The sequence below is a fragment of the Mauremys reevesii genome, linkage group 8 (genome assembly GCF_016161935.1).
Source record: "Mauremys reevesii isolate NIE-2019 linkage group 8, ASM1616193v1, whole genome shotgun sequence".
NCBI classification, from domain to species: domain Eukaryota; kingdom Metazoa; phylum Chordata; order Testudines; family Geoemydidae; genus Mauremys; species Mauremys reevesii.
This window is the reverse complement of record NC_052630.1, coordinates 22067048-22093004: the sequence shown is the minus strand read 5'-3', so window position 1 is coordinate 22093004 and position 25957 is coordinate 22067048. Positions and strand designations below refer to the sequence as shown.

General features: G+C 42.2%; 2 protein-coding genes across 2 annotated transcripts; one reads left to right on the top strand and one right to left on the bottom strand.

Annotated features, from left to right (window-relative positions):
- Positions 1-3348: 3348 nt before the first annotated feature.
- LOC120370754 (serine protease inhibitor Kazal-type 6-like) lies at positions 3349-10239 on the top strand. Its single transcript, XM_039485889.1, has 4 exons — positions 3349-3564; positions 5764-5789; positions 8826-8953; positions 10088-10239. Exons 1-4 carry the CDS (start codon positions 3510-3512, stop codon positions 10131-10133), a joined length of 255 nt encoding a protein of 84 aa, XP_039341823.1. The 5' UTR covers positions 3349-3509; the 3' UTR covers positions 10134-10239.
- A 7327-nt stretch (positions 10240-17566) lies between these two features.
- Positions 17567-24614, bottom strand: LOC120369882 (serine protease inhibitor Kazal-type 6-like). The gene is made up of 4 exons (XM_039483640.1): positions 24504-24614; positions 23587-23609; positions 21558-21676; positions 17567-17897 (listed from the first exon to the last, which is right to left on the bottom strand). The coding sequence occupies exons 1-4, from the start codon at positions 24556-24558 to the stop codon at positions 17834-17836; spliced, it is 261 nt and encodes an 86-aa protein (XP_039339574.1). The 5' UTR covers positions 24559-24614; the 3' UTR covers positions 17567-17833.
- Between the last annotated feature and the right edge of the window lie 1343 nt (positions 24615-25957).

Below are 25957 nucleotides of genomic sequence, written 5' to 3'. Positions count from 1 at the left end.
GTTGTGTATATAAAATGATGACATACATTCATTATATATGAAATACATACTTCCTGTCTATGTGGGTTTGTCAGATCATATCAGACCTATTAGAGGTGATAAGCTTTCAGTCACTGAGTAATTCCCACCCCCCCACCTCAAGATAACAAGACACAGGGATAAGAAGGTGGGAATAGGTAATATACGGTAACAAAAGTATAAAATTATGAGACAGGTACACAATTAAAATAGAGCTACATATATTCAAAAAACTACTTAAGGTAAAATCTTGGCCTCATTGCAGTCAATGGCAAAACTCCCACTGACTTCTGTGTGGCCTGGATTCCACCCCTAGAATCTAATACAAATAGTATATTTATCATAAGTTTCAATGATAGATATGCTAATGAGACCAATTCCGATACTTCTAAGAAACTGTACCAAATAAATATGAACTCTCATTCATCTACAAAAGATATTTCTTCCCCTGGCTAAAATCCCCCAACCAACCTCAGATCTCTCAGACCTTTCTAGGTTTGTAATAGTAGTTAATGCGAAAGAAATATTCATTTTTATCCAGCTAGCAAATGATAAATCTAAATGACAAATGTCAGTAGTAAGATCAGGTTCACACAAAGCATACTGCAGCAAACAGGAGGCCTCTGCAAAGTTCACCTCCTGCCTAAGATGAAGCATTATTTGAGTAACATGAATATACACTGGTTGTTTTTACTGGCATTGATTCTAATAAATCTTCTCATGTGCTTAAAAGTACACGTGTTGTACTGAATCAGGGCCCTAATGGATGCTGTTTAGAGTTAGCTTGTAGCTGTATTAAATTTTGAGGTTTTGCATCTTGACATTATCTCACTTCAGAAAGTGAAAGAGACACAGACCTGCTTTAGCAATTGTATTTCAAAATTCAGGGAAACTCCAGAACTTAGATGATCCCTCTAGATTCAGTTAAAAATAACTAAGCCTTGCCAGTTTCAGAACTTGTACTGCAGGCATGTATTGCAAAGTGGCATAGAACAAGCATATGGAATTTTTGCTAGGGTAAGATAAATATCCAAACACTAAAAACAAATCTTTAGAGGAAACCCCCACTCCCACCCTCCAAAATGATCCTCTCTTTCCTTCCTCCTTTCCCACAAAGAAATCCCCACCTCACTTCCTGTCCCAGTTCAGAAGATTACAGACAAGTAAGAACATTTGTGATTTCCCCCCTAGGTTCATTGGATTAATGTTGTCATTGCAGCAGCCAGAAGAATCCAGAATTCCATACACGGAGCAATGAGGCAAGAGGACATAATGAAATGGGATTGAATTAGGGAGATTTCCTCATGCCCAAGTGCCGGGGAAGCGGTGCATTCTCTCAAGCTGCAATTTCAAAGTTTCATTGCATTCTTGAGTGCCTTAGTCTTGCTTAAAAACTAAGCATAAAATGACCACCTCCCATTTTCCCCAGGCTTTGCTTATGTTGCCTAATGTTGCCACGTGTCAATATCAGAGAGGAATCAGAGCAGAAAACATTGATTCAGAATTCTGCCCAACTTTGAGAGATTCAGTAAAAAAGGGACCCAGAGAAGTATCCACCCCCATTCCACCTTTTCCAAAACAAAACCTGATTGACAGTCCAAACCAGCATCAATTCTAGTCAAACCCTATCCTTTGAGAATGTACTTTACAGGGATGTGCAAAGAGACCAAAACTCGGAATACAGAAAACTTAGGACTTCTGAGAAATTCAGAATGTTTAAATGAAGATGAAGCAAAAGCAGCAGAAGCAAAGCAAATTTTGCCTCCCTCTACCTGCTGTTTGCTACGTAGTGTTTCTGTCCTTCTCCCCTCTAAGTAGGGAGTTGGGATCTGACAGGGTCTTTTACTTGATCCACACTTTCCTAAAATAATCAGGAGCAATAATGTCAATTCACCAAACAAAAGGCCTTCAGGCAAAGCAGACAGCTTGCTGATCAATACTCCTATCGATCTCTGTGCTCTGCGTATGAGCACAAGTCAGTAGGACCCATGGTCATCTTCCACTTAGGAGTATTTTCAGTTTGGAAACATATCCTGGGGTTTCTGTGAACTAATGGCAAACTGACTCTTGCAATGGTAAAATCCCAAGCCCTACTGTGACATTCAGGGATTGGGAAGGTCTTCTTTGGATTATACTGAATTTGTGATTGTGCACAAAGACCTCCTGTTTTGGGATGATGTGCCCATGCCAAATGTCAAGTCCTTTTTTTTTACTGCAGATGGGCTCAAACCCAAATATGGGACCTAAACACTCAGTCCTCATTGAGCTTTGTGGAAGTTCAGATCCAGATCTCAACTCTCCAGCTCTGTTCCATCTGGAGTTTATACCAATATCGTAAAGCGAAGGGAAAATGATACCCATTCACCACCAAATTGTTACATTTTGATTTGTTTTAAGAAACCCAAATTATACCATTTGTTGCACTGGAAGTATTGAAGATTCAAGGAAGTGTGAGGGGATGCAGAGAGAAAGTTACCCTTAGTTTCCCCCAAAAGACAACACTAGATAAGATGGTGAATACTGAATAATTTGGACAGTTTCCAGCAACTGGCCACTTCATCTATTAGCTCCTCTTTAACGTAGTGTGTTCCTTCACCTGACTCACATAGTGATGTTTCTGGTCCTTGATTTGGCAACTGAAACTTACTAGCATCAGAATAATGAAATACAAGTATAGAATGGCGAGTACTTCTGTGATGCTCTTGTTTCCATGCAAATGGTGTATTTGTGTGAAAAAAACAAACAGTCTTTTCCCAAACACCCAGGAAAACATTCCTGAAGAGTGGATAACAAGCAACATGAACAAGGTCAAACCAAACAGCTGTTCAGAATTCAAATGACTGTTTGTAGGCCGAATATCTGCAGCATTCAGCCAACATACCAGGCTTCCCAAGCTCAAAAAAACTGAATGCATGAAATTTACAAGCCAAGAAAAAGGGCCACATTCCATCATTTCTATCCACAGCTGTTGAATTGAACTCATTTCTCAAATTTGGAGACGCCAAATAATTTAATCATTAAACTCTCTTGGTGTGAATCATCTTGAACATGCCCAGTGGGAACTAGTTTGTTCCATTGTAAATTCCCCTTCAGGGACTTGTGTACACCCATGGGCGTCAATAAGGCACAAGCAGCCACCAATAATGAGCCACCCTATTGAGTCACTGCTTTAAAGGTGCAACATGCTGGAAATGCAGTGGTCAGTTGGGAAATGGAGATTGTCTAATGTGCAATACGTCTCCCTTATCCGCAAGATCCAAGCTCTGACTCCTGTGATGAGTATAAGTATAGGGTAAACACATTCAGACGAGGACATTGCTTACAAACTGGCACTACCTAACAGGCACCACCTCTCTGCTCATGCCAATTACCATGTCAGGGTGATTTCACAGTCATGGTGACTGCTGCATATATATATGTAAGCTTTGGGTAGGAGATTTACTTAGCAAAGCACTGACAGATGTGAAAGAGGCCAGACACCCAGCTCCACCATGAAGATGACAGGAGTCTTTTTACTTCTCACTCTGGCAGTTTTCTGCTTTTCCAGTGAGTACATTTTGTTATTTCCTGATATTCTGGAGCAGCTGGTGGTGGCCTAGTGCATTATCCCCTGGATGATGTAGTCAGCCCAGCTCAGTTTCTAGGCAGAGAAAAGAGAGGGAGCCTTAAGGGACAGATGCACACACTGCTCATGGGAGTTCCTCTTTCCAGGTATCAGTGCAGTGGCTTATTCTCTTTCCATGCATGTGGAAGGAATGGAGCCTGACCAAGTGTCCATGTTTAGATGCTGGAAGGGAGCTGCACTAGCAAGTGAACTCTTGTGCACCACTTAACAAGCAACATCTCAGCATCTTTAACAAATTTGAGCAAAGGGAATCTATTTCTTGCTGGTGGTGCAAACCAGGGATGTCTCCCATTCTGTGGTTAAGGGGTGAGTCTGGCAGTGAGAGCTTGATTGATAGAATCCTCTAATGGTTGGAGATATATTTGAGAGACCAGAGGACTCCAGGCTCCAGTATGGCAAAATATAGAGCTGGTCTATCCCGCAGGAAATTCCAACATTTCAAAATTTGTTTTTATCCCAAATCGGGACAAAAAAGTTAAAATTTCCAATTTTTTTCCCCACACAATGGAAATTCTTAACATTTTTAGTCTGGAAACATCAAACTGACCTTATTAAAACATTCATTTTGAGACTGTTGAAACATTATACCATGAATACTAAGTATAATATTTTTTATAAAATCTTAACTTTAGTATTACATTATATTTATATATGAAAGTTGAAACAAGCCAAGAAAATCAGAATGAAATACTCCATTTTGATTTTAAATTTATTTGATATTTTTCTGTTGAAACCTTTCAGTTTTGACAAAACACTGTTTTCTGACAGAAAACTGTGTCAATTTTTTTTGACTGGGTCCAGTAGTTTACTACTGGCATTCTAAGATAAAAATAATGATTCTCTCTTCTGGATTTCACAGTGCATCTTGTCTTAGATTGCAAGGTTTTTGTGGCAGGCAATGCCACTCTCTTTGGGTCTTGTTCACAGCCAAGTACACAGTTGGCACTAAACAGTTAATAAAATTAATAACGTCTTGCCTTTTAGGGGAGGTGGCCTGAATCTGATTCAGTTCCAGGATGATGCAGACATGGGATTTGGTAGTATACAGGAGACTGAAATCGACGCAAGGACTTTGTGTAACTTTTGCTACTATATATTTGATCATAGGTTGTGCTAGACAACAGAGTTTCGACGAGATCTAAGGGTATTAATTAATGTTGGGTCACACCCAACAAACGCTATGACATTGTAGTTTGTGAAAAGCATGCGTACAGGGCACTTTGACTTCTCTTACCTTTTGGAAGCCATGACTGCTCCAGGAGATGCCCAACATATACACATCCCCAGAGAAAGAAAACTGTGTCATCAAAAAGAACTGCTTTATTCCAAGAACAGCTGATTTCTTCTCTATAGTGTTATTATTTATATCAACGTTTCACTTGGAGGACCCAATTGAGATCAGAGGTGCTGGACATACATATAGTATGAAACAGACCCTGTCCCCAAGAGCTTGCAGTCCATATGGACAGGACAGATCCAGAGTGAAAGAAATACTTTATTATTATCCTCACTAGTGACCTTATTACTAGACCTCACTAGTGAGGATAATAATGAGGAAATCAAGGCTCAGAAAGATTAAGTGACTTAAGCAAGGCCACAGAATGAGTTTAAAGTAGGACTAGGAATTGAGCCTAGGTCTCTTAAACCCCAATCTGGCATCTTAACCATTAGACCATCCTGAGTTAACTGAGCAGTCAGCATAAAAGTGACTCCCTGGCCTTTAATCTTGCTTTGATGTGTCCATTTGACTGCAAGGGGCTTCGTTCCCTCTGATAGGCAAAGACTGTGCTAGATGCTGACACAGAATTCAAATATCCAGAAGTAAATAAGATTTGTTAGCAGTTATAATAAGTCTTGATAAATGTGTTGTATTCAGCACTGAAAAACACTGTCATTATTTACATCAAAGGAGGTAATATTTCATGAATGACCCACGAATACAGGAAACCTCTCAGTAATATTTACTAGCTACAGTTAATCCAAAGTAACAGTGGCTGTGCGTGGCTAGCGTGGTGCAAAGCAGCCAATGTGAACTGGTGAATCTGTCCCCAGGTGTTTAACTGAATAGCCTTCAAACATTTTCCTTCATTTGATCTTTTGTGTCTGTGATTTTGTTCCAGGTGCTGCCAGTCAAAATGGGAGCCAGGTGAGTCATTTTCCCTTGATCAAAAATAAATGGTTTGGAATGATTGCAGAGTCAAGATCTGTGGCAGGAAAAACACTAAAAAGTAAATGGGAAGTATTTGAAAGGGTAAAATACAGGAATGCTACAGGATCCAGAGAATAAATCCCTAGGATTCAGACATACAGTTTTCATACAGTCAGACTGATAGCATTCAGGCCCAGATTTTTTAAGATATCTAGGCATTGCTGCACTCAGCATTGCAGTTCCAAATAAATTAAGGTCCTAAATCTCATTTTTAAAAGTGACTTAGACACTTAGGAATCTAAATTCCATTGACTGTCAAGTGGTTCCCATATCCCAAACCATGTGCCTGAGAGAACTCCACTTACCTCCAATGATGCTCCAACCCCATTGAGGAGGCAGGAATAAACCCCACAAACAAATGCTTCACTCAACAACAAACAACATTTTCATCTGAGCAAAGACAAGCCCTTGGGTTTTACTGGGGATGATTCAAAGATGGGGCAGCTATAGGGAGTCAGCTATACACATCCTCCAGCAATATAGTAAAATGTACCCAGTCCCCAACCCCTGAATATCCAAAATAATGCTCTCCAAAGTGATTAAGAGTCCAAACAGCCACCCAGTCCCAGTCCCAGTCCCAACCAGAATACCTTCCAACCCATGCAGTGGTGCTGGGGCTTTAGTCCAGCGTGAGTTCGGACTGCTGCTGAGCTCTGGTCTCTAGTGTGTGGACTGGTGTCTGTCTCCTTAATCCTTGTGTTGGCTGGGACTCCTCTGCTGCGTCCGGGCTGCTCCATCAGCCTGGCTACAGCCTTGGGATCCAGGTCAGCTCCTCACAGCCATTGCAGCAGTTCCACACCACTCAGTTACAGAGGACACCCCCGCCCCCATATGCCTGCCAGCTGGCCCAGAACCAATTAGTTGGCCTATAGCCAGTCCTTCATCCTTGTTGTGGAGTGACAGTTCTCCCCTCCAGTGAAAGGCAGGCTGGCGGCAGGAGGCCAAGGGTGGAATTTCCTCCCAGGCTCTAACTAATCAGAGCTCAAGAAGGTGGAGCATTTCTGGAGAGTGACTTCTTCACAGTTATAAAAATGTTTGGGTGAAATCCTGGCTCCGCGGTGGAAGTCAACATAACTCTTGCCACTGACTTCAACGGGGCCAGGATTTCATCCTTTGTCTGCATATTACCCATTAACTAGGATCTTGCATTGTTACAGGTAAATCCATGTTAACTGCATTTAAGGCTCTGATCCAGCAAAGCACTTAAGGACATGCTTGAGCTCAGTGGGACTGCTCACATGCTTAAAGTTAAGCATGTCCTTAACTGCTTTACTGGGTTAGTGTCATACTGAGACTTTACTTCTTGTCAAGTATCAGAGGGGTAGTCGTGTTAGTCTGGATCTGTAAAAGCAGCAAAGAATCCTGTGGCACCTTATAGACTAACAGACGTTTTGCAGCATGAGCTTTCGTGGGTGAATACCCACTTCATCGGACGCAAGACTTGTATTGAAGTGGGTATTCACCCACGAAAGCTCATGCTGCAAAACGTCTGTTAGTCTATAAGGTGCCACAGGATTCTTTGCTGCTTTTGCCTCTTGTGGCTCTCAACTTGTGCCAATAAAGCACAGCTAAGTCATCTGGTACCAATCATATAGGAAAGGGTGATGGGGTCCTCCATCACCGCAGCTGTCCTCCAGTTGGCATCAGCAGATGAGTAATCCAGAGAGGTAGGCGGAAGAGTTTTCTCCTTAAACAGAGGCAATACAAGGATGAAATATTTAATAATCACGAGTCTTTCCTAGCGTCAGACAAAAATCCAGTTTAAATTGCCTGACCTGACAAGTTACAATTGTGAGTCAAGTTTGGCAGACCCAATCTAGGCTTGTTTCACAGGTTGTAGGGCCTGCTGTCCTCCTGGGCATTGCACCATTGCTCTGAAAACTAATACACTTGGATTCCAACCTTCAAAGAAAAGGCACTCCACCATCACAGGAACTCCCTTAAGAATAACCTGCTTCTAATCCCTAAAAATTCATACCTAGGCATTGTCAGCAAAGTACCTCAGCTGGGCGTATCTATCACAGTGGGTTTAAGGATAGAAATGGTTCCAAAGGTAACCAGAAGCCAAATCACATGGAGTTTTCAAGATTAAAACCATTACCTCGAATTCCACATGGGAGTAGATGAGAAGCCTGTGGAGTTCTTGTGTTTGCAGAAGTAAGATCAGGAATGACACTTCGCTTGGTTGGAACCAGTATGGACCTGGAAGCTGGGTCAGGAGCTGTTCTGGCTTGGGAAGGATAGTTCTTTTTCCAGTTCTGCCATCCTCAGTTTTATCCCCTGGTCCATAACTGATGCAGCAGTAAGGTAGATTTAAATTGGGATTCTTCTTTCTACAATTTCTTTTTATGTTTAATAGCTGCACAGTTGAACGAGGTCTGCCTGCAAGTTTGCCCAGCTAGTTCTTCTCACAGTTATAAGATGAGTTGGAAGCTGCTACTTTCAGGGATTCAAGAGGCTATGATCACCCTTTGAATGAATCTAACATGTCCTCAGGAACCTGACCTTCTCCACAATAAAGAGCAACTCACAACTAGTGTTGGTCAAAAACTTTTATAACTCACATTTTTTCAAAGAAAAAAAAGATACATTTTTCATGGGAGTTTTCACAAAACATGTTCCCATTTTCCCAACAGCTCTACTCCCCACAGCCCTCTGTGTGTCCATCCCTTCAACACAGACAGGCTCAAAGGGATAGCAAACCCTAGAAAGATGTCATACACCTGGCTCTGCTGGTGGCAGATACTTCTCAGTGGGAAAAAATGGCTTGTTGTTTCCATTGTTTTAACTACTTCTGATAGATTGAGAGCCAGATCCTCAGCTGGTTTAAATGTGGGTAGCTCCACTGACTATGCTGGTTCATACTAGTTGAGGATCTGGCGCAGGGAGTAGGCAACCCCATTATTATTGTAATTGTAGATGAAAGAAATGAGGAAGGGAATTTTAAATAAAATGGCATTATTTTGTTTATAGGTTGACTGCAGTGAATTTAAGAATGTAGAGAGAGGTAGAGAGACCTACTGTGCAAAGATCTACCAACCTTATTGTGGCTCTGATGGCAAAACATATACAAACAAGTGTTCCTTTTGTGCAGCAGTCATGTAAGTACAGAAACAAGGAACTGCTCCTGAGGCATTAAAACTTTGACAAGAATTGATTTATCTGTCACTTCTATAAATCTTATTATCCCATAGGGTTGCCCACATGTTCAGAATCTGTATCTGTTTGCCTATTTGCTCAGTTTCTATAGAGTTTCTTTCAGTAATGAGGCCAAATTGATTGAAATACTGATCACTAGAAGTCAGTGGAGAGCTCCCTATCTCAGCAGAAATTAGAGACTAGACAATCAAAAGGTGAGTCCACAGAGCTACATCTCCCAAATGAGGTGTTTGCTAACAAGAAATCTGGGACCCAAATAACTTTGTATAGGATTGAAAAGTATTGAAAGTGTCAGAAGAGTTTACTCATGGAATAAGAATAAAAAGTCTAAACAAAAAAGAAATCCACTGTAGTTAGGAGCCCTCCTGTTTCTATCAAGGTTGATGCCATGGCAGAATATCATTCATGGATATAGTACTGGTGGTGGCCATCTTGCTGAAAAGTAGTGTCAGGCTAAATTCTGTGGTCCTTTATTTAGCAACATCCCCATTGATTTCCCAACAGTATGGCAACCCAGGCTCATACAGATAGTGAACAAGTTACCTTCTGGGCTGTTGAAGAACTTGAACAGGAAATAAAAGCATTAAACATTAGATATTTTCCACCATTTGTGAACCCAAGATGGCAATGTCTTAATTCTAGAGATAGGCAAACCAGCTTGTCTGACATATGGAGTGACACAACCTGTGTGCAAAACTTGAATCCCAGTTTCCACATTTAATTAAATTATAGTATATTAATTTAATTTTCTTGCAACTCTGGGCATTTTGGCATAGAATCCTAAGAGAAAAAATTCTGCAACAAAGCAGGCAGTTTTTGCAATATTTCTGGTTCAACATCATAAGAGGAGATCCCTCTCTCATGAGATTTCCCATCCAAGTTTGAAGGCCCAAGAGGTTTGATAGTTCACATGAGCACCTATGCTATAATCTGTGAGGGGAAAATAGCAAGGAATGGCTCTATCAATCTAGTAGAAAACTACAGATTCTCTGTTCACAAGTGGGTCAGTTGGGGACTTTAGTCTATAACATCAAGTTTACTGCCTCTAATTTCTCTGTGTTTTCATTTTCTCCTAGGAAAAGTAATGGGACACTGCGTCTGAAGAAAACCGGTGAATGTTGAATGAATCCCCATTGTATCTGAGTCTGATTCCTGATTACACTATCTGTATCCATTATCAGTTTGGATCATATCACTGTCTCTTGAGTTTACTTTATTAAACAAGCAAAGCAGGAGAAAGTTTTGTCCATTGTTTCTTGTCAAGAAGAAGGGATTATGGACTGTAATGCTGTATATGAGTTCTTTCCAGTGTATAGAAAATAATTACAGAGCAGTAATTCCAGAGAACAAAAGATATAATACTGCTGTGTTCATGATATACACGCAGAGAAGTTAGATAAAAACATAAAATACCCTTTCTGGAAGGCTGCAATGTAACACTACTTGATTTTTTTAGAAATCAGAATCCTAGCACACAAGAACCCCAAAACAGAGAGAGACAAAGCAGGCTGCTTCCTAAAATAGATAGGCTCACTCAACCTTTCAAGGACGAGAAATTAAAGTGATAGCTTTGTCAAACGATCTCCACTTAAGTTTGATCAGTAGTGGCTCTTTTTCACTTCTGATAAGCTGGCTTTATATATCTCATTTGTAGCCCTGAACAACTGTCTGTTTTGCTCTTATACTTTGGACTATTACTGCTTTACTGGGCTCTTGGATCGCTTGTTTTGGCTTTGTTTGTTCCCCTTTTCATTTGTCTTCTACGAATATTCCAGGAAACGGGTTCACTAGAAGAAATGTTCATGAAAACTGAGAATGTTTAGCAGATTTTTGCGAGTGTTAAGGGAAAGCAAATTTTGAGCTTGAAACATATCAGTTTGGTTCAGAATAAAGCACTGATAAAAACTGCCACAAAATGAAAAAGGAGGAAGAGATCTCTCTGCCCTTTTAAAGGTGAATGAATTTGGAAGACAGACAAACAGACAACACACCAAACTCCTCATTTATCAATCCAGACCATCATATTGGGGAATCGGCTTTAGCACACTGTACAGTGCAACAGAATGACCGATGGGGAATTTCACAATCAAAGGGAAGGGTTACAACTGGGCTTTGTGAATGGGGTTTCTTCAGATGGCACCTACTGAGCAGAGCACTAATAGATATTGAACACAGATCTGACAACCATCCCCATCATGAAAATAACAGGTGTCTTTGTTGTCTTCACTATGATGCTAATTCTGCTTCTTGGGTGACTAAGTTTTGGTCCCCTTTGTTGTGACGAAAAGGCAGCTGGCAGTGTAATCATCTGTTGCCAACAAGCCTCAATTAACCTCTTCATGGTCCCAGACAAGGAGAAGGAGAGCACATTAGTGATGGGAGCACATTTTATTCTACTCTAGGGAGTCCTCTCTGCTGGTTGGTGGGTCACCACCTATTACCTTCTGTATTCTGTTGTGAAGGCTGGAGCTAATTGGTTCCCAGGTGTGTTAGACTTAGCCAGAAAGTTTGGAGGTTGACAGGGAGGAGCATCACTAGGACACTAAGCTCTGGATACCATATTGAGCCCTTGCAATGATTTATCTGTAAACTAAGAATATGACCAACTTCTTCTTAATCCTTTTTTAAATGATTGGTGCAGAAGGAATGTGTCCCTTGTTGGTGCTGTGGTTTTAGGGTGAGGCTACTGGGCCCAAGGGGTGAGAAAGGAGGTTTATCAGATGGGTTTTGGTAAGTCATGCTTTCTTGTATTGTACCAGTTTCTTTGTTTGGGGGCATATTCCTTGGGTTCTGTTTTAGCCTCTCCAAGCTTCCAGCCTCCACTAAGGCAACATCTTGCATTTTAGAAAGTGTGAGCTAGTGCAAGACTGTGCATAGACATAGGTGCCAACTCTGTGGGTCCTCCGGGGCTCAAGCTCCCACAGAAAAAAATAGGGGGTGCTCAGCACCCACCAGCCACAGCTGGGCGGTTGATCAGCTGTTTGGTGGCTGGTAGGAGGCGCTGTGGGGAGGGAGGAGAGCAGCAAGTGGTGGGCTGGTGGCAGGCCTTGGGGGAGGGGGCAGAAAGGGGATAGGAAGAGGTGGAGTGAGGAAGGGGAGGAGCAAAGGTGGGGCCTCAAGGGAAGGGGCAGAGAGGGGTGGGGCACCCACTGGGAAAAATTAAAGTCAGCACTCGTAATAGAGGAAAGTGGTAGCTCAGCGTAATATTTACCATCATCTATGGGCTTTTTTGCTTCTCTTATGGTTTACAGCTACTATATCCAGCCACATATGAATAAAAAACGTTCAGCTGAGAATCGAGGGTGTTCATTCATTTTGAGTCATACACAATCTGTAGTATTGCACGTTGTGGAGATCATAAATATACAGAGCCCTTTGTCTGACATCTGGAACCTTCTGGAAATCCAGATTATTTAAGGGAGAGTTCCGCGTCATGTGCAGCCTTAGACATTAGTGCTGAAACAAGCTGAATAAGTGGCTAATTCCAAGAAGAACTGATTCGTCTCTGGAAGATGTTGCTGAGGACGTTTGAGATCAAGTGTTAATTTCACTCCCTGGCGCATATCTTGCCTATGATTAGCTCACTCCAGCAGAGAGGACATCCAGGAGAGTGCTGCTGTAAGGCTGTGGCATTCTGGACACTGCTTTGACATTATTTCAGACGTGATTGAAGTGAAAAATAAAACCTAAATCAACATTCTGAATTCTTTGAAAGAAATATGTTTAGGAATCCACAGCTGGCATAAATCAGTGCAACTCCAGTGAGGTCAACAGAACTATGCTGTTTTATACAAGCTTGAGTGTGTCCTCAGAACCAGCTGAGCAAAAACTTCTAGTGGAACAGTAAATCCTGGAGAATGTTCTCTGTCCAACAATAAACAGATCCAATCATTATGTACTAGAGTCATTTACAGTTCCATTCTCATCCCATTAGGGCAGAAATGTCCATGCCATGTTGTTTGCTGGGATAGGTTTCATTCCATTTTTTGATAGATGAGTGTTTTGAATTTAATTTCTCTCCAACATTGTATCATCCATGTCTGTGTGTTTGTTCCATGAATTGCCAGTCAGGATGATAATATGAGTCCACTTATTACTGCTACTCATCTATCACATTTCCCAGATCAGTATAAATGGGTTGCACCACACTTTGGGTGAGATCTCTATGTCTGAGAAACACTAAAACCAATAAGAGAAACTGGAAGGAATCAAGCAGGAAAACTACCCCAGTGCCATCAAACCAAGGGAGTAAACCGCTGTGGTCCAGCTATCCATGTAGTCAATACAATCTGTACTTAGACTGTATGAGATACAAGGCCAGATCCTCATCTGTCATAAATAGACATAACTCCATTAAAGTCCCCAAAGCTACATTGATTTCCACTAGCCAAGAATTTGGGCCACAGAGAGCAACAGAGAAGGGCAATGGGTACTGTTTGTCTTGGATTTTCTCTTCATCTTACACAAACTCTTCTGGAGCTTTTATTCAATAGCTCTGCATTTCAGGGCCAATTTCTTGTATGCGTCAGCTCTGCTAGCTAGTTCGTACCAATAGAGTTGAGCCATATCAGATATTACATGCAACAGAAAAGGCTGTAGGGTCATCCCCTCCCCAACAACCTAGATAGTATCATATAATCATAGAATCATAGAATCTCAGGGTTGGAAGGGACCTCAGGAGGTCATCTAGTCCAACCCCCTGCTCAAAGCAGGACCAAACCCAACTAAATCATCCCAGCCAGGGCTTTGTCAAGCCTGACCTTAAAAACCTCTAAGGAAGCTGAATAAGTGGCTAATCCACCACCTCCCTAGGTAACCCATTCCAGTTCTTCACCACCCTACTAGTGAAAAAGTTTTTCCTAATGTCCAACCTAAACCTCCCCCTCTGCAACTTGAGCCCATTACTCCTTGTTCTGTCATCTTCTACCACTGAGAACAGTCTAGATCCATCTTCTTTGGAACCCCCTTTCAGGTAGTTGAAAGCAGCTATCAAATCCCCCCTCATTCTTCTCTTCTGCAGGCTAAACAATCTCAGTTCCCTCAGCCTCTCCTCATAAGTCATGTGCTCCAGCCCCCTAATCATTTTTGTTGCCCTCCGCTGGACTCGCTCCAATTTATCCACAACTCTCTCCAATTTATCCACAATTTATAGTACCGAAACTCTTGTCCGCCATGACCATCAACGGGTGAGTTAGTCAGACAGGCAGGAGGCCTTTGCTTTCTCCTCATAGGCAGAGAGGAAATGAGGGAAATCCTGAACCTGAGTGTATAAAACTGAACCAGAATGAGAACCATTTATCCACTTCTCTGAACTGTGGAGCCATAGAAGAAACAGGTGGTAAAAATAATCTAAAATGTTATAATATTCTCTAGCCGGGAGGTGAGCAGGGGGACCTGCAAGCCGCCACTAGATGTCACTATTTGCCCAATGGTCTACCAGTCTGTTTGTGGCACTGATGGTAAAACATACAGCAACAACTGTACGCTTGGTGGATCTATCAGGCAAGAGCAGAAATAAATGACTAATTCTGAATGAAAAAAAAAATACTCTCAGAGCTGATCCACCCTGAAGCATTTATTTCCCCAACATGTGGCCACAAACCAGATGGTATATTTATTGGTAGCTTTTTGTGGGTGGGTAGGTATGTGCTAGAGGGTGCAGGATTCAGCAATTTCTGTGAAGTTGAAGCGCTTCCACCAGAACAAAATGAGGCTGTTTCAAATTCATTATAGATCATTCCCAACCCAGTTTATGAAGCCTCTGCAATGAGCTGTGTATCAGTTTTGAGCAGGGAGACAAGGAGACTTGGTTTTCCATCTCCTACATCTTGTGGAGTCACTTACACCAGTAAAAAGTAGGGCTGGAATGCTGCAATTTTGACTTGGTAGCATTTTGTACCCACTTTGCACTGGCTACATGACTATACAAGGTGCAAGGCAATGGAGAATCAGGCCAGGAAGAGGTGGCCATAGGGAAATGAACCTTTTAAAAATGAGTGTACAGGCCGTTAAATGCAGAGACTCATAGGCCAGCCATTTTCAGATTTATTATAGAAAAGTGTTAATAGAGCTTGGGCAAAACTTTGAAAAACATCTTAGAGATGTAGGAGACTAAGTCCCACTGACTTTCAAGGAAACTTAAGCACCCAAATAACTTTTGAAAATAGGGGCGAGGCTCCTACGGCACATAGGTGCTTTTGAAAAATATTACCCCTTGACTAATTGTATTTTGGTATAAGATCTTGAAAAGCCTATTGTAACATATTTCCCCAAGAAACCATTGCTGCTACTCTTTTCTTAAAACTCTTTTTAATCTCTGCTAGCACTACTGTGTTGATGACTGCTGGTGGTTACCATCTTGCTGAGAAATGAAAGCTGTGGTGACCTTGGTTTTGGTTTTTGTCAGGCAGATTGTAGCTGGCTTTAGCTGAAATTGACTAGTAGAACAAAAGATTTAGGGGGAGACTTCCAGAGGAACAGAGTGGAGTCAGGTGCCCAGCTCCCACTGAAAATCAACATTAGCTAGGAGTCTAACTCCCATTTGTACCTTTGGAAATCTCCCTTCTAAATATTAAGCCATAATATCCTAAGGCTTATGATACTAGAAAAACTAGATAGGCCTGTGGCAGGAGACCAAAGGAAGAGCACCATCAAACCTCTACATTGAGATTATTCAGTTGTACAGTATATAAATATTTGGGGGTGGAGGGAGAGCGGGGGATGAGGAGAAGAGTGAACTGTTTTAATCTGAAATAAATTTTTCCTTTATGAAAAAGTCCAGTAGAACGGTAGTAGAGAATTTTTAAAACCAGTCTGTAAGCTTCTGTACCAGAGATATTAGCTATCTGATTGTATGGACTGGTTTAAGATTCTCTAGAAAGGTTCTCATTCTAATTCTGTGGGGTTTTAGTTCAATTTCTACAGAACTCTATTAATTTTATCCCTATTAAATTGTATAGGACTCTTCTATAAGGGTTCTACCCTCAAATACATGTGCACAACTCTCATGAAAGTCCAGTTGCATATCTGAGGGCAAAATTTGGCCCATCATGTATGAATAACTAGCATCTATTGGATTAGTTCACTGGAAAACTTGAAATGTTTAACTTCCAGGTTATACATTTAGATCATTCTCTCTCTCTCTCTCTCTCTCTCTCTCTTTCTTTCTGTGTTTCTTCTGCAGTGTAAGTTGTGCAAAAATTAACATGAGGAACCCTGATGCAGGTCTGAGGATGAATGAAAGTGCTTTCACTTTCCACAAGCAGATCACCGCACAGAAACACTTCTCTGCTCTTTTCAGGCTGATGGTGTCACTGTCTCTTAATTTGCTTGTTCAATAAAGTATACTAAGCAAAACCGTTTGTCCGTTTTCATTCAGAAAGAGGGAATGTGGTCTTTGATGTCTCATACAAACTCTTTCCAGATTATTGGAAAAGCATAAATTAGCATGGCTGGTCAAGAAATTATTTTCTTTTTACAGTGAAAAATTTCAGGTTTATGTCAAAAAGCTGAAAACCCAAAGACTCTCATGTACATTGTTGCAGATGCTGCTTATTCTCAGTCTGGTTTCCCTACAGTGGAAGGGCCTCTCCTGAGGAAGCTGTGGAGCCAAAGACAGCAGTTGTCTTTTCCAGTTCTCCTGATGTTTGCTGCCTCTGTCACAGTCCTAGCTACAAGGCATCTTCTAAAGCAGGCTAGTTACCCTTATCCCTTGCCAACACCCAGTATGAACCTGGCGGACCTTACTGTTCAGAGACACAACTCTGGTACTTTTTGTCGCTTATGAGGTTCCCCCCGTCTTGCCCCAGCCTAAAGTAGCTTTGTTATTACCTTGTCTCTAGTCAGATTATACGCTTGCCTTAAAGTGGTTCTGGCCGACAGACCACTCTGCCCTGCATCTGTGGGCAGTTATATAGACTCTGCCCCCTAGGCTGCGCTGCCCTGAACACAAGGGCACTGTAATTGATTCGGGCCAATGGGCCGCACTGCCCTAACTGCAAGGGCAGCCATATTGTCTGCGGCCTCTGGGCTGTGCAGCTTTCAGCCTAAAGACAGTCAGGTAGACTGTAACCATGGTGGTATCACAACTCCGCCATGCCCCAAAGGAGGACAGGGTGTGCATACCGTGTGACACGCTTCCTCACTTCCCTAGCCCCTCATCAGATATAACTTGGTACTGAAGAGAATCTGGCCCTGTATGTGTAAAAACAACTCCATGGAGTTCTATGGGTCTAAGACTGGTGAGGTGGAGAATAAGGCCCTTTAGAGCTTTTTTAATTCTCCCACTATCCCCTCTAACCTTTTAAAAATACTAAAAGGCTTTTCTCTTCAGCAGGGCCAACTATATAAATCAAATGCAGAGTTTCCAGGCCAGCCCACTTTGGAGATGTTATGAATCAAATGAAAGTTAGGAACATTTTCAAAAAGGAAATGGACAGGTCAGTTTTCAAAATACCATAACTTTGATACACCTTTTTTATTTTAACCAAAATTACAAGGAAAATGTTACCCCAGGATGTGCTCTACATGCAATATTTCAAGATCAGATTCCTGTTTTGAGAAGGGACAATAAAAATCAAGCTTATAGTGGGAATCTAGCCTCAACCTAATGCTGCTTCGAAGCAAACAGGAAGGGTGTCATGAGAGGCCACAAATCCCCCTTTAAAGAAAAAAGAAAAATAAAGAACTTTACAGAATTTACTTTACCGAACAAAGAAACAGAGATAGTGATGCAAACTGCAACCGCTATATAGAAGAACAAATAGAGAATGTGTTTCTACATAGGGACTTTCTTGTGGAAACTCAAAACAAGAAATCCACTTTTATGCCTTCTTTTTCTCATGGCATGGTCCAGGGTGTTTTAAGCCAAGTTTTCCACATGCTGCCCTAAAAGAGAGACACACGGACAAAGAGATAAGATAAGACACAAAGATTTCAGTGGCCTAGCCTTGGAGGGAAACCCTCTAACCTTTCCCACTAAACTTATGCAGATAACAGTAGTTATTCACATGGGCTAGATCAGATTCTGCCCTCATGTGTGCACACTGGCATTAAGGGGAGTTGTGAATGCATATCGACTGGAAGAAGTTACATTCATTCAAAAATGCACTCTTTCCTCAAAACTACCACATTCCCAAAGCAAGCACACACCATGTAGGAAACAATCATGTCAGCATGGCTAAGCCATGGACTGTCTTTGTGTTTATTGTACAGCTCCAAGCATAGTGTAGTAGCTAAGCTAATAATAATAATAACATTTACAATTTGCGCTTTTAGAGAGCAACACTAGAGGCACCCATCCTGCTTAATATTGATGCTTTATAAGAAAGCACTACCATAGTAGAATAGCCCCAGGCACTACAGCTAGCACTAGTGATATTTCACTGTTTGGGTGGGACTATTTCTGTAGGATTTGGTGAAGTGGTGCCTTTAAAGGCTCAGTTTTAAGCATGATGGCTGCCTCCAGTGTTACTTTCTAAAATGCAAATTGTAAGTAAAACTTACTTTGGAACTATTAAAGAGATGCCATTTGCTTTCCTTGCGATACTGGACTCCATTTTAAGAAATGGAGTTTTCAGGGTATAGAAATTTAGTCTGCTGAGTGATAATAAGTCCTGAACTATGAAAACCTCTTGGCGCTGCAATAATGGGCTGGAAATGTCATGAGAAGAGGCCATCTTTAGCTCCCAGGGGAGCTGAACAATATCAGCCTCTGTCAGGCTCCTTCAAAAGTTTTGCTTTCAAATAGACTGGGAAGGGCAGAGATCATAAAAACAAAAAATTATTGTGAATTAAAAACAAACTTTCTCAGTAAGCTGATTGAAAGTCATGGGAAAAACATTTTCCAGTGAGAACAACTTTTTGTTCTTTTTCATAGAAAGTGGTCTCTATACACTTGTCAATATTCATTGAAAACCCCACATTTTTCAATGAAAATAGAATTTTTTTTCTGTGAAAATGTTCCAAAAAGTCATTTAAAAAAAGTTTCTGTGGAAAATTTCCTACCAGCTATTACTCTGACCTTCAAAAAGTTTGATTCAGTTTTTGTGGAGGTTTGGAACATTGCTTATTGTCTGATGAAGAATCAAAGAAAGAGCCGATATCTTCTACCACTGAATAAGAAATAGAATTTATGAGAATAGAAAAACGTTTTTACCCCAGAAATTACTCTACCCTGTCAACTTCACTGTAGAGCTTCTGCTTAGAACCTCTTCCAGTCCCCCTATCTGGCTTCCTTCATTTTTAAAGAAACTGTGCTGATATTCTCAGTCTCGAGCTGGCCAAAACCTTTCTGCCAACACACATTTTCAATAGAAGGGTCTTCATTTTTTTTGACAACCCCCCCCCCCCCAAAATCAAAATAAATTCTTGACAAAAATTGTTTTCACTAAGAACTTTTTCGGGGGGGAGGAGGGGAACCATTTTCCAACCCGCTCTGTCTCATTTTATTCAGTTAGGTTTGCTCATTCCCAGTGCAAAGATATTTCCATCCTGAGCGAAGAAGAAGAAAATGTAAACATTTAATATTTTCATATTTTGAACTATTTTGTTCAATTACTTTAGTTCTTTTAAAGCCAGATGGCAACTGATTACAGTACACCGCTACCTCGATATAACGCCACCTGATATAACATGAATTTGGATATAACGCAGTAAAGCAGTGCTCCGGGGGGTGGGGGGGCTGTGCACTCCGATTGATCAAAGCAAGTTCAATATAACATGGTTTCACCTATAACGCGGTAAGATTTTTTTGGCTCCCAAGGACAGCATTATATCGAGGTAGAGGTGTATCTGGTACTGAGCTCCCACCAGGGCCGAATTTCCAATTAGGCACAGTAAGCATGTGCTTACGCGCCAGTGTTAACTACCGTATATATTCGTTCATAAGCCAAAATTATTTATTAAAAAGGGAAGCATCAAAGAAGGGGGTCGGCTTATGAACGGGTATAGAGAGGGGGAGAGGTAGGACACAGCCCCTGCCAACAGAGGGGGCAAGGAGAGGCAGCACAGTCAGCAGAGCCAGAAGGGGAGAGGTGGGGTCAGAGTCTCTTCTTCTGGCCACGCTGCTCTCCCCACAGCCTCCGAAGCAGCTGCAGCTCTGGGGCTGGCAGGCTGCAGCTGCCCTGCCCAGCCTGCTGGAGCAGCTCTGGCTGGGCCAGAGACATCCTTCCCTGGCCTGCCCCAGGTAAGGTGGGAAGGGATGGGATGAGGCGAGTGTGGGGGTCCCGGGCTAGGGGGTGGGACAGGATGGGTTACACGGGGAGGGGTCATGTGGAGAGGTCCCAGGTTAGGGGTGGGGTCATTTGGGGAATGGTCACTGGGATTACTCCCCTGACCCTCAGCTTCTCCCCCCCAAAAAAATTTCCCCACCAGTTGCTGTCCTGGCCTGTCAGGGTAAGCTGTTGGTGGGCTGGAACATTTTGTTTTCTTAGATTTACCTCCGTGCCTACGGACGCGCAAGGTAAACCAATCATCTCGGACCACCAGAGGCTTATCCTGATGGACCAAGAGCAAAAGTTTGCCAACCCCTGAATTAAAGGGTCGGCTTATGAATGGGTCATAAAAAATTGCCATTTTTACTTATCCATCTTGCGGGGGTCGGCTTATAAACAAACTGGCTTATGATCGAGTATATATGGTATGTGATTTTCTAGCCCAGTTGGGCTATTTTTAGCTGTCAATTACCGGGGTTATTTAGCAGTTGTGAGTTTTGGTATTTTGGGCTGTTTTGCTGCCACTGTCCACATTGCCACTGCTCGGGAGTTCTTGGGAAGGAGGGAGCCTGGCAGGTGCATTTTTTCCTTAAGTGAAAAGCCACAGCATTCTTCTTGGAGCCAGGTTAGGAGGCAGAGTGGGCCACATAGAACTGCTGGGGGCTCCAGGCAGGGCCACATAGGAAGGCAGAAGGGGCACTGAAGATGCTTTGCCTCGGAGCACAAAAAGTATAAATCTGACTCCCACACAGCTGAGTGCTAATAACATTGCTTTTCAGCCAGATGACTGCCAGCTGTACATTTTAAGAAAGCAGCTGGCCAGATTCTGACCCGTTTATACCATTGTAAGTTCAGAGGAGCTCTATATGCACTGGTATAACTAAGATCAGAGTCTGACTCAGTGAACTTGAAGAGAGAAGTGGAAAACTCAGGATCATAGCAGGTTTTCCTTTATTATTCCTAATCAAAGAAGAATCTGTTCTGGTCATCAGTGGGCAGGATTGAACCTCGGGCCTCTGGAGCTAAATGCATGAGCCTCTACTCCATGAGCTAAAAGCCAGCTAGCTGTTAGCTAAGGCTGTAGAGCAGCTGGCTAGAGCTCACTCGCTCTCCGTCTTTCTCTCTCACACGAATTTGAATCAATTTGGCTTTGTTACAGGACAGCTTTTCCATGTCAAAGCAATTGCAGAAGAAACTTAAAAAACCTGGAAGCAGATGAGTAAATTGAGGGGTGCTGCTCCTATGGGAGGAAAACCCTTCTGGAAAAAGCAAATAGATTAGCTCTGAGTGTTGTTTTTATTACTCTGCATAAGTGGTTTATTTCAGTACTCACCTCATGGCTCTGCCAAAGTAACAGTAGTTTCTATAAGTTCTGCCATCAGTGGCACAGACACGTTCCCGGACTGTGGGGCACGGGATAGGATCATTCTTTGGGTCATAATCACATTTTGTCTGCAAATATAATATATCATTTTAATTCCCTTTGCCATCTTTTCCTCCTATGGCTCTATACTGACTTGCCAGTTCTCCTCTTTCTACCTCTAACCCTAATCTTACCAGGTCCCGTGGCCATAGTGTCAGCCTAACTTGGGTTGCTAGCTCTTTGAGACATGGGCTCTTGTCTTCCTCTTGATTGTACAATGCCAAGTACATTGACAGTGCTCAGTAAATAATAGTAATGTCGGGAGGGAGGGGAGGTAAATCCAACATCAGAAGTAAGACCCGTTTCCCCAGTCACCACCAGCAGAGCCAGGCCTGTGAACAGAGGAACGACTCATGAACCCAGTCCATGCTGAGGGTGTATTTGGAGGAGTGAGGTAGTGTTATTTTTGTGAAGTAGTTCAGGTTCCCAAAGATGCATTTAACTGGGTTTCAAAGAGTTAAATACTGAGGCTCTTCCCACATCTCTAAAATTGGCGGCTCTCTGTTGGACCAGCAACTGAGGTGGCAAAATTGAAGGGATTTTTCAGTTACAAAGGTTAAAAATCTGAAAGAGCATAAAGGCAGGAGAAGCCCAATTCATCCTTTTCTCCTAGTGCACCAGCTGCAGACCGTTCCTGTAACTAGGGATGGGGAGTTAGTTCAACCAGAATAAGAACCAGGCCAGACTTCAATCTAATCCCTTATCGAGACTGACCCAATCCTTTAGTAATGTGTGTAGTGCTTCCAATTAGTGACGGGCTCCTCTTAGCCCGTGTCACTGGGAGTTAGTCTGGAAAGATCTCCCACAAATTTTCTGGATGCTGGGATCCTACTGGGAAGGGAGTTGTAGGAAACATTACCTGGTTGCAGGGGGAGGGTTTGAGGGATCAGGAGTCTGATGGGGAATTTGGGTTGCAAAGAGGAATACTCTGGGTCTTTGGGGGGAATTGTGTCACATGGACAGTGGGGATGCAGTCAAGGGAAGGAAGGAACTCCACACAAGCCTCTGGGAGTATGTATGGGGTGACACAGGGAGAAAAGAGTGAGCTGGGGCTCTCAGGGAAGTTGCTGAGGAGGAGGAGAGCACTTCTGAATCAGACAGACATCCTGAATTTTTTATGCGTATTGACTGTGTACTGAAGTGAGGGACACAAGAAATAATCTTGTCCATTGCTTCTAAGGTCCAGTGGATAGGGCACTGGGCTGGGAGCTAGAAGACGGGTTTGAGTCCCAGTTCTACCACTGACTGCAAATCACTTCCCTTCTCTGCGTTTCATTCAAAACTCCTGCTCTGTAGGGCAGGGGGATATAAATGGTCCCCAATATGCCCCACCTCCACAGATTAGGATTAAAGATTTTACCCTTTCTTTCCCTACATAGACAAAGGAAGGGAAAAGTTATTATTCTGGCTGTTCAGATTTATCTGCTGCTGATAGAGATGTAGGAGAGAGAGACTCTCATCGCCTTCTGTCTGATTTGTAACATGAACTGGCAGTAACTGGTCATTTGACTCAATGAACAGAAGAAGTCAGTCGCCAGTATCCAGAATCGTCTGTAGTGGGAAAAGATTCTTCCTAATAAGGTATATAGGCAAACAATGGTTTGAAATTTCAAACTCTCTCCTTGATATTTTCCCCATCACTTCCCTTCCCGGTAGCTCTTTGATTCTCAAACAATCCAGCCAGGTATTGTATCCCATCGAATTATGCACGGAAAACAATGGTCTGACCATGTACACCCAGTGTAACTGAATCCCAGGGATTTACTCTCTCAGTTTATGGGCACCAAGGTAGTCCCTTTTTGATGATCCCAGCCTCTTCATTAGCTATTTTGGAGAGGGGAGATGATTCCAACACAGAGTTCATGATCCCATAGTGCTTACAAGGGTCTCTTGAGACAAGGGAATGTGAGGGTTCAATAACAATAAGAGCTGGACTCACCTTGCCATAGTGACTGGCAACATCTGGAACAAAATCACAGATATATCAGATAAAAATGAGGGAAAACATTGGAAAGAAATTAAATGCAAAACATTCATCTGTCTGGAGCAAAACTGAATGCAGCTTCTAACCCAGCAAACACCAGGGAAAGCAAGTTCCCTGCACTAATGGGCCACACATAAAGCTGTACGTCTTGTTAATAAATAATGTCTGCATTTAACAGAGTCCCTTCTTCTGGGTTTGGTGCTCCATAAAACGTTGCATTCCTAGCAAAATGCTCAGAAAACAATAACAGTTGCTAAATGTTGTGTATTTCTTGGCTACTTGGATCATTTATTGAGTCTGAATATTTAAAATGGATGCTGTCACTGGTATAGTCTGTGACATCACAGCAAGTGGAGCAGGAACCCCAGTGATGCCCTTTTTCAGGAGAATGGGATCATCACACGCCACTAATAAGGGGAACCTGCAGGATAGTAATAGTCACACTAAATCTATGTTACTCTCTGCTTTACAGGCATCTAACGCCCACTGAGGTCAATGAGAGGCTTTCCATTGACTTTAGTGGAGCTTGGCTCTGGTCCATATATTTTTAAAATGACATAAGGAGAAGATGGAGATAGTCTATGCTAAGACACATAAATGCAAGAGCTCACTTTGGTGCCCAGGACCCCGTGTCCTGTTGAGGTTCCAAAACCTGGACATACTGTCAAACACCAGCAGCCTTCTCAACAAAGTGTAGGAGAAGCCTTAGACTGAAGAACTAATATATCTGAATGAAGAACTTCAGAGTGAAGTGCACTCCCACAACCTCTTTCTCCTTGCTTTTTGAGGCCAGGACAAGATTAATTAATGCTGGCAGGTGGCAGAGAATTGGGCCACCCCTCTCACTACAGGGGTTAGTAAAAGTTACTCACCAGAGCAGCAGAAAACTGCCAGAATAAGAAGCACAATGACACCAGCTATCTTCATGGTGGAGACAGTTGCTGTCTCTCTGGTTGAGTCTCTGCTTAGTGGATTTCTCTTAATAAATTCCATGAGTTGAGCTCACATACATATATATAGATCTGTGTGTAGAACTCCAGATTCTTCTGTTTGATTATGAAATCACCCTTGTGGCTTGGTACTGCTAATGGAAACCAGAAGATTTTTGAGGAGCAGTTCCCAACTCTCAGGAATGCTTCCTTATCAATATGATTTCCAGAAAATCAGGATGAGCATAAGTTACATTCTTGATCTTTGCACCATGGAGCTTGTTAACAAGATTTATTGTACAATCAGTAATCCTCACTTCAACCCCACCTGAATATTTTCATGGAGGTACATTTCAAAAGGAGCAACTCTACAGAGAGGACAGCAATTTCTCACCATATTTACATCTTTATTGAGTCCTAGCCTCATGCACATTTCCTTGCAGTGCGGGGTTTACACTGGATTGAGTTATGTTCTGATGGATTTATTCAAAATAATTTAACCATGAGAAATGGTTACCAAAGCAATTTGTTGGTATGACATTTATTTTCAAATAAAATTAGGATTTGGGTCAGCACTGGTGTACGGATGAAGTACAAAGCAGCAATTCTCTTGTATCAGTGAACGATGTATTCTACAAAAACATTGATACAACAGTTTGTGGTATATTAGGATTTTTCAGATCGTGTCAGTGAATGGATAAGAATGTGTTTGCGCTGCATGGGTGAACGTGTTGAAGAATACAGATGAACAATGATTGTTTAACATCCCATAAGCATCTAATGGAGACTGGCGATCAACAAAGGCCCTTCCAGTACAGTCTAATGTCACATAATGTCTAATTTTTTTCAGCTCTTCTACCCTGTAAAAAGACGTAATGGAAGTGCAGGTGAAGAATGTGTTAGCAGGTGGCTGAGTCTATCATGGGGGACTGAATCCCTCTCACTCTTAGAAGCAGAAATGTGCAGACAAGGGAACATTACTTTCTGTAGGAAGCAGAAATACATCAAAAAGACATGGGAGGTTTGAGGTGTAAAATAAATATAGTAAATCCCAAGAGCATAAAAGCAATGAATGGGGAACTCCTAGAGGAACAGGGGTAAGAGGGAAGAGTGCAAGGCAGGGAGCTGGAGGAGCCTATCACAGCTCCCTGCTTCCCTGCCTTAGCCCTCGTCTGGACATAAATTAGAGCAGTCTTAAAGATGTTTCAACTTGTGGCAGCTGGAAACAGAGCTTAAGGGGCCATCTGCCAGCTGAGCAAAGCTGGAGTGTAATGCATGTTGCCCCCCACCCCCTTACCCCTCCCAACCTCCCATTGTTAGGAGGGTGGCATAATGGATCCAGACACACCAGTCCTCCCCACACTGGAGATTCCCTCACGCTGACAGAATCACCAGGA

Bases quoted from the DNA above. Each gene is read 5' to 3' on its own strand.
- LOC120370754 (XM_039485889.1), top strand. From the start codon at position 3,510: ATGAAGATGACAGGAGTCTTTTTACTTCTCACTCTGGCAGTTTTCTGC. The intron at 3,565-5,763 runs GTGAGTACATTT...ATTTTGTTCCAG, and splicing joins GGCAGTTTTCTGCTTTTCCA to GTGCTGCCAGTCAAAATGGG. The intron at 8,954-10,087 runs GTAAGTACAGAA...ATTTTCTCCTAG, and splicing joins TCCTTTTGTGCAGCAGTCAT to GAAAAGTAATGGGACACTGC.
- LOC120369882 (XM_039483640.1), bottom strand. From the start codon at position 24,558: ATGAAGATAGCTGGTGTCATTGTGCTTCTTATTCTGGCAGTTTTCTGC. The intron at 23,610-24,503 runs GTGAGTAACTTT...ATTTTGTTCCAG, and splicing joins GGCAGTTTTCTGCTGCTCTG to ATGTTGCCAGTCACTATGGC. The intron at 17,898-21,557 runs GTGAGTACTGAA...TCTCTCTTTTAG, and splicing joins TACTTTGGCAGAGCCATGAG to GGCAGCATGTGGAAAACTTG.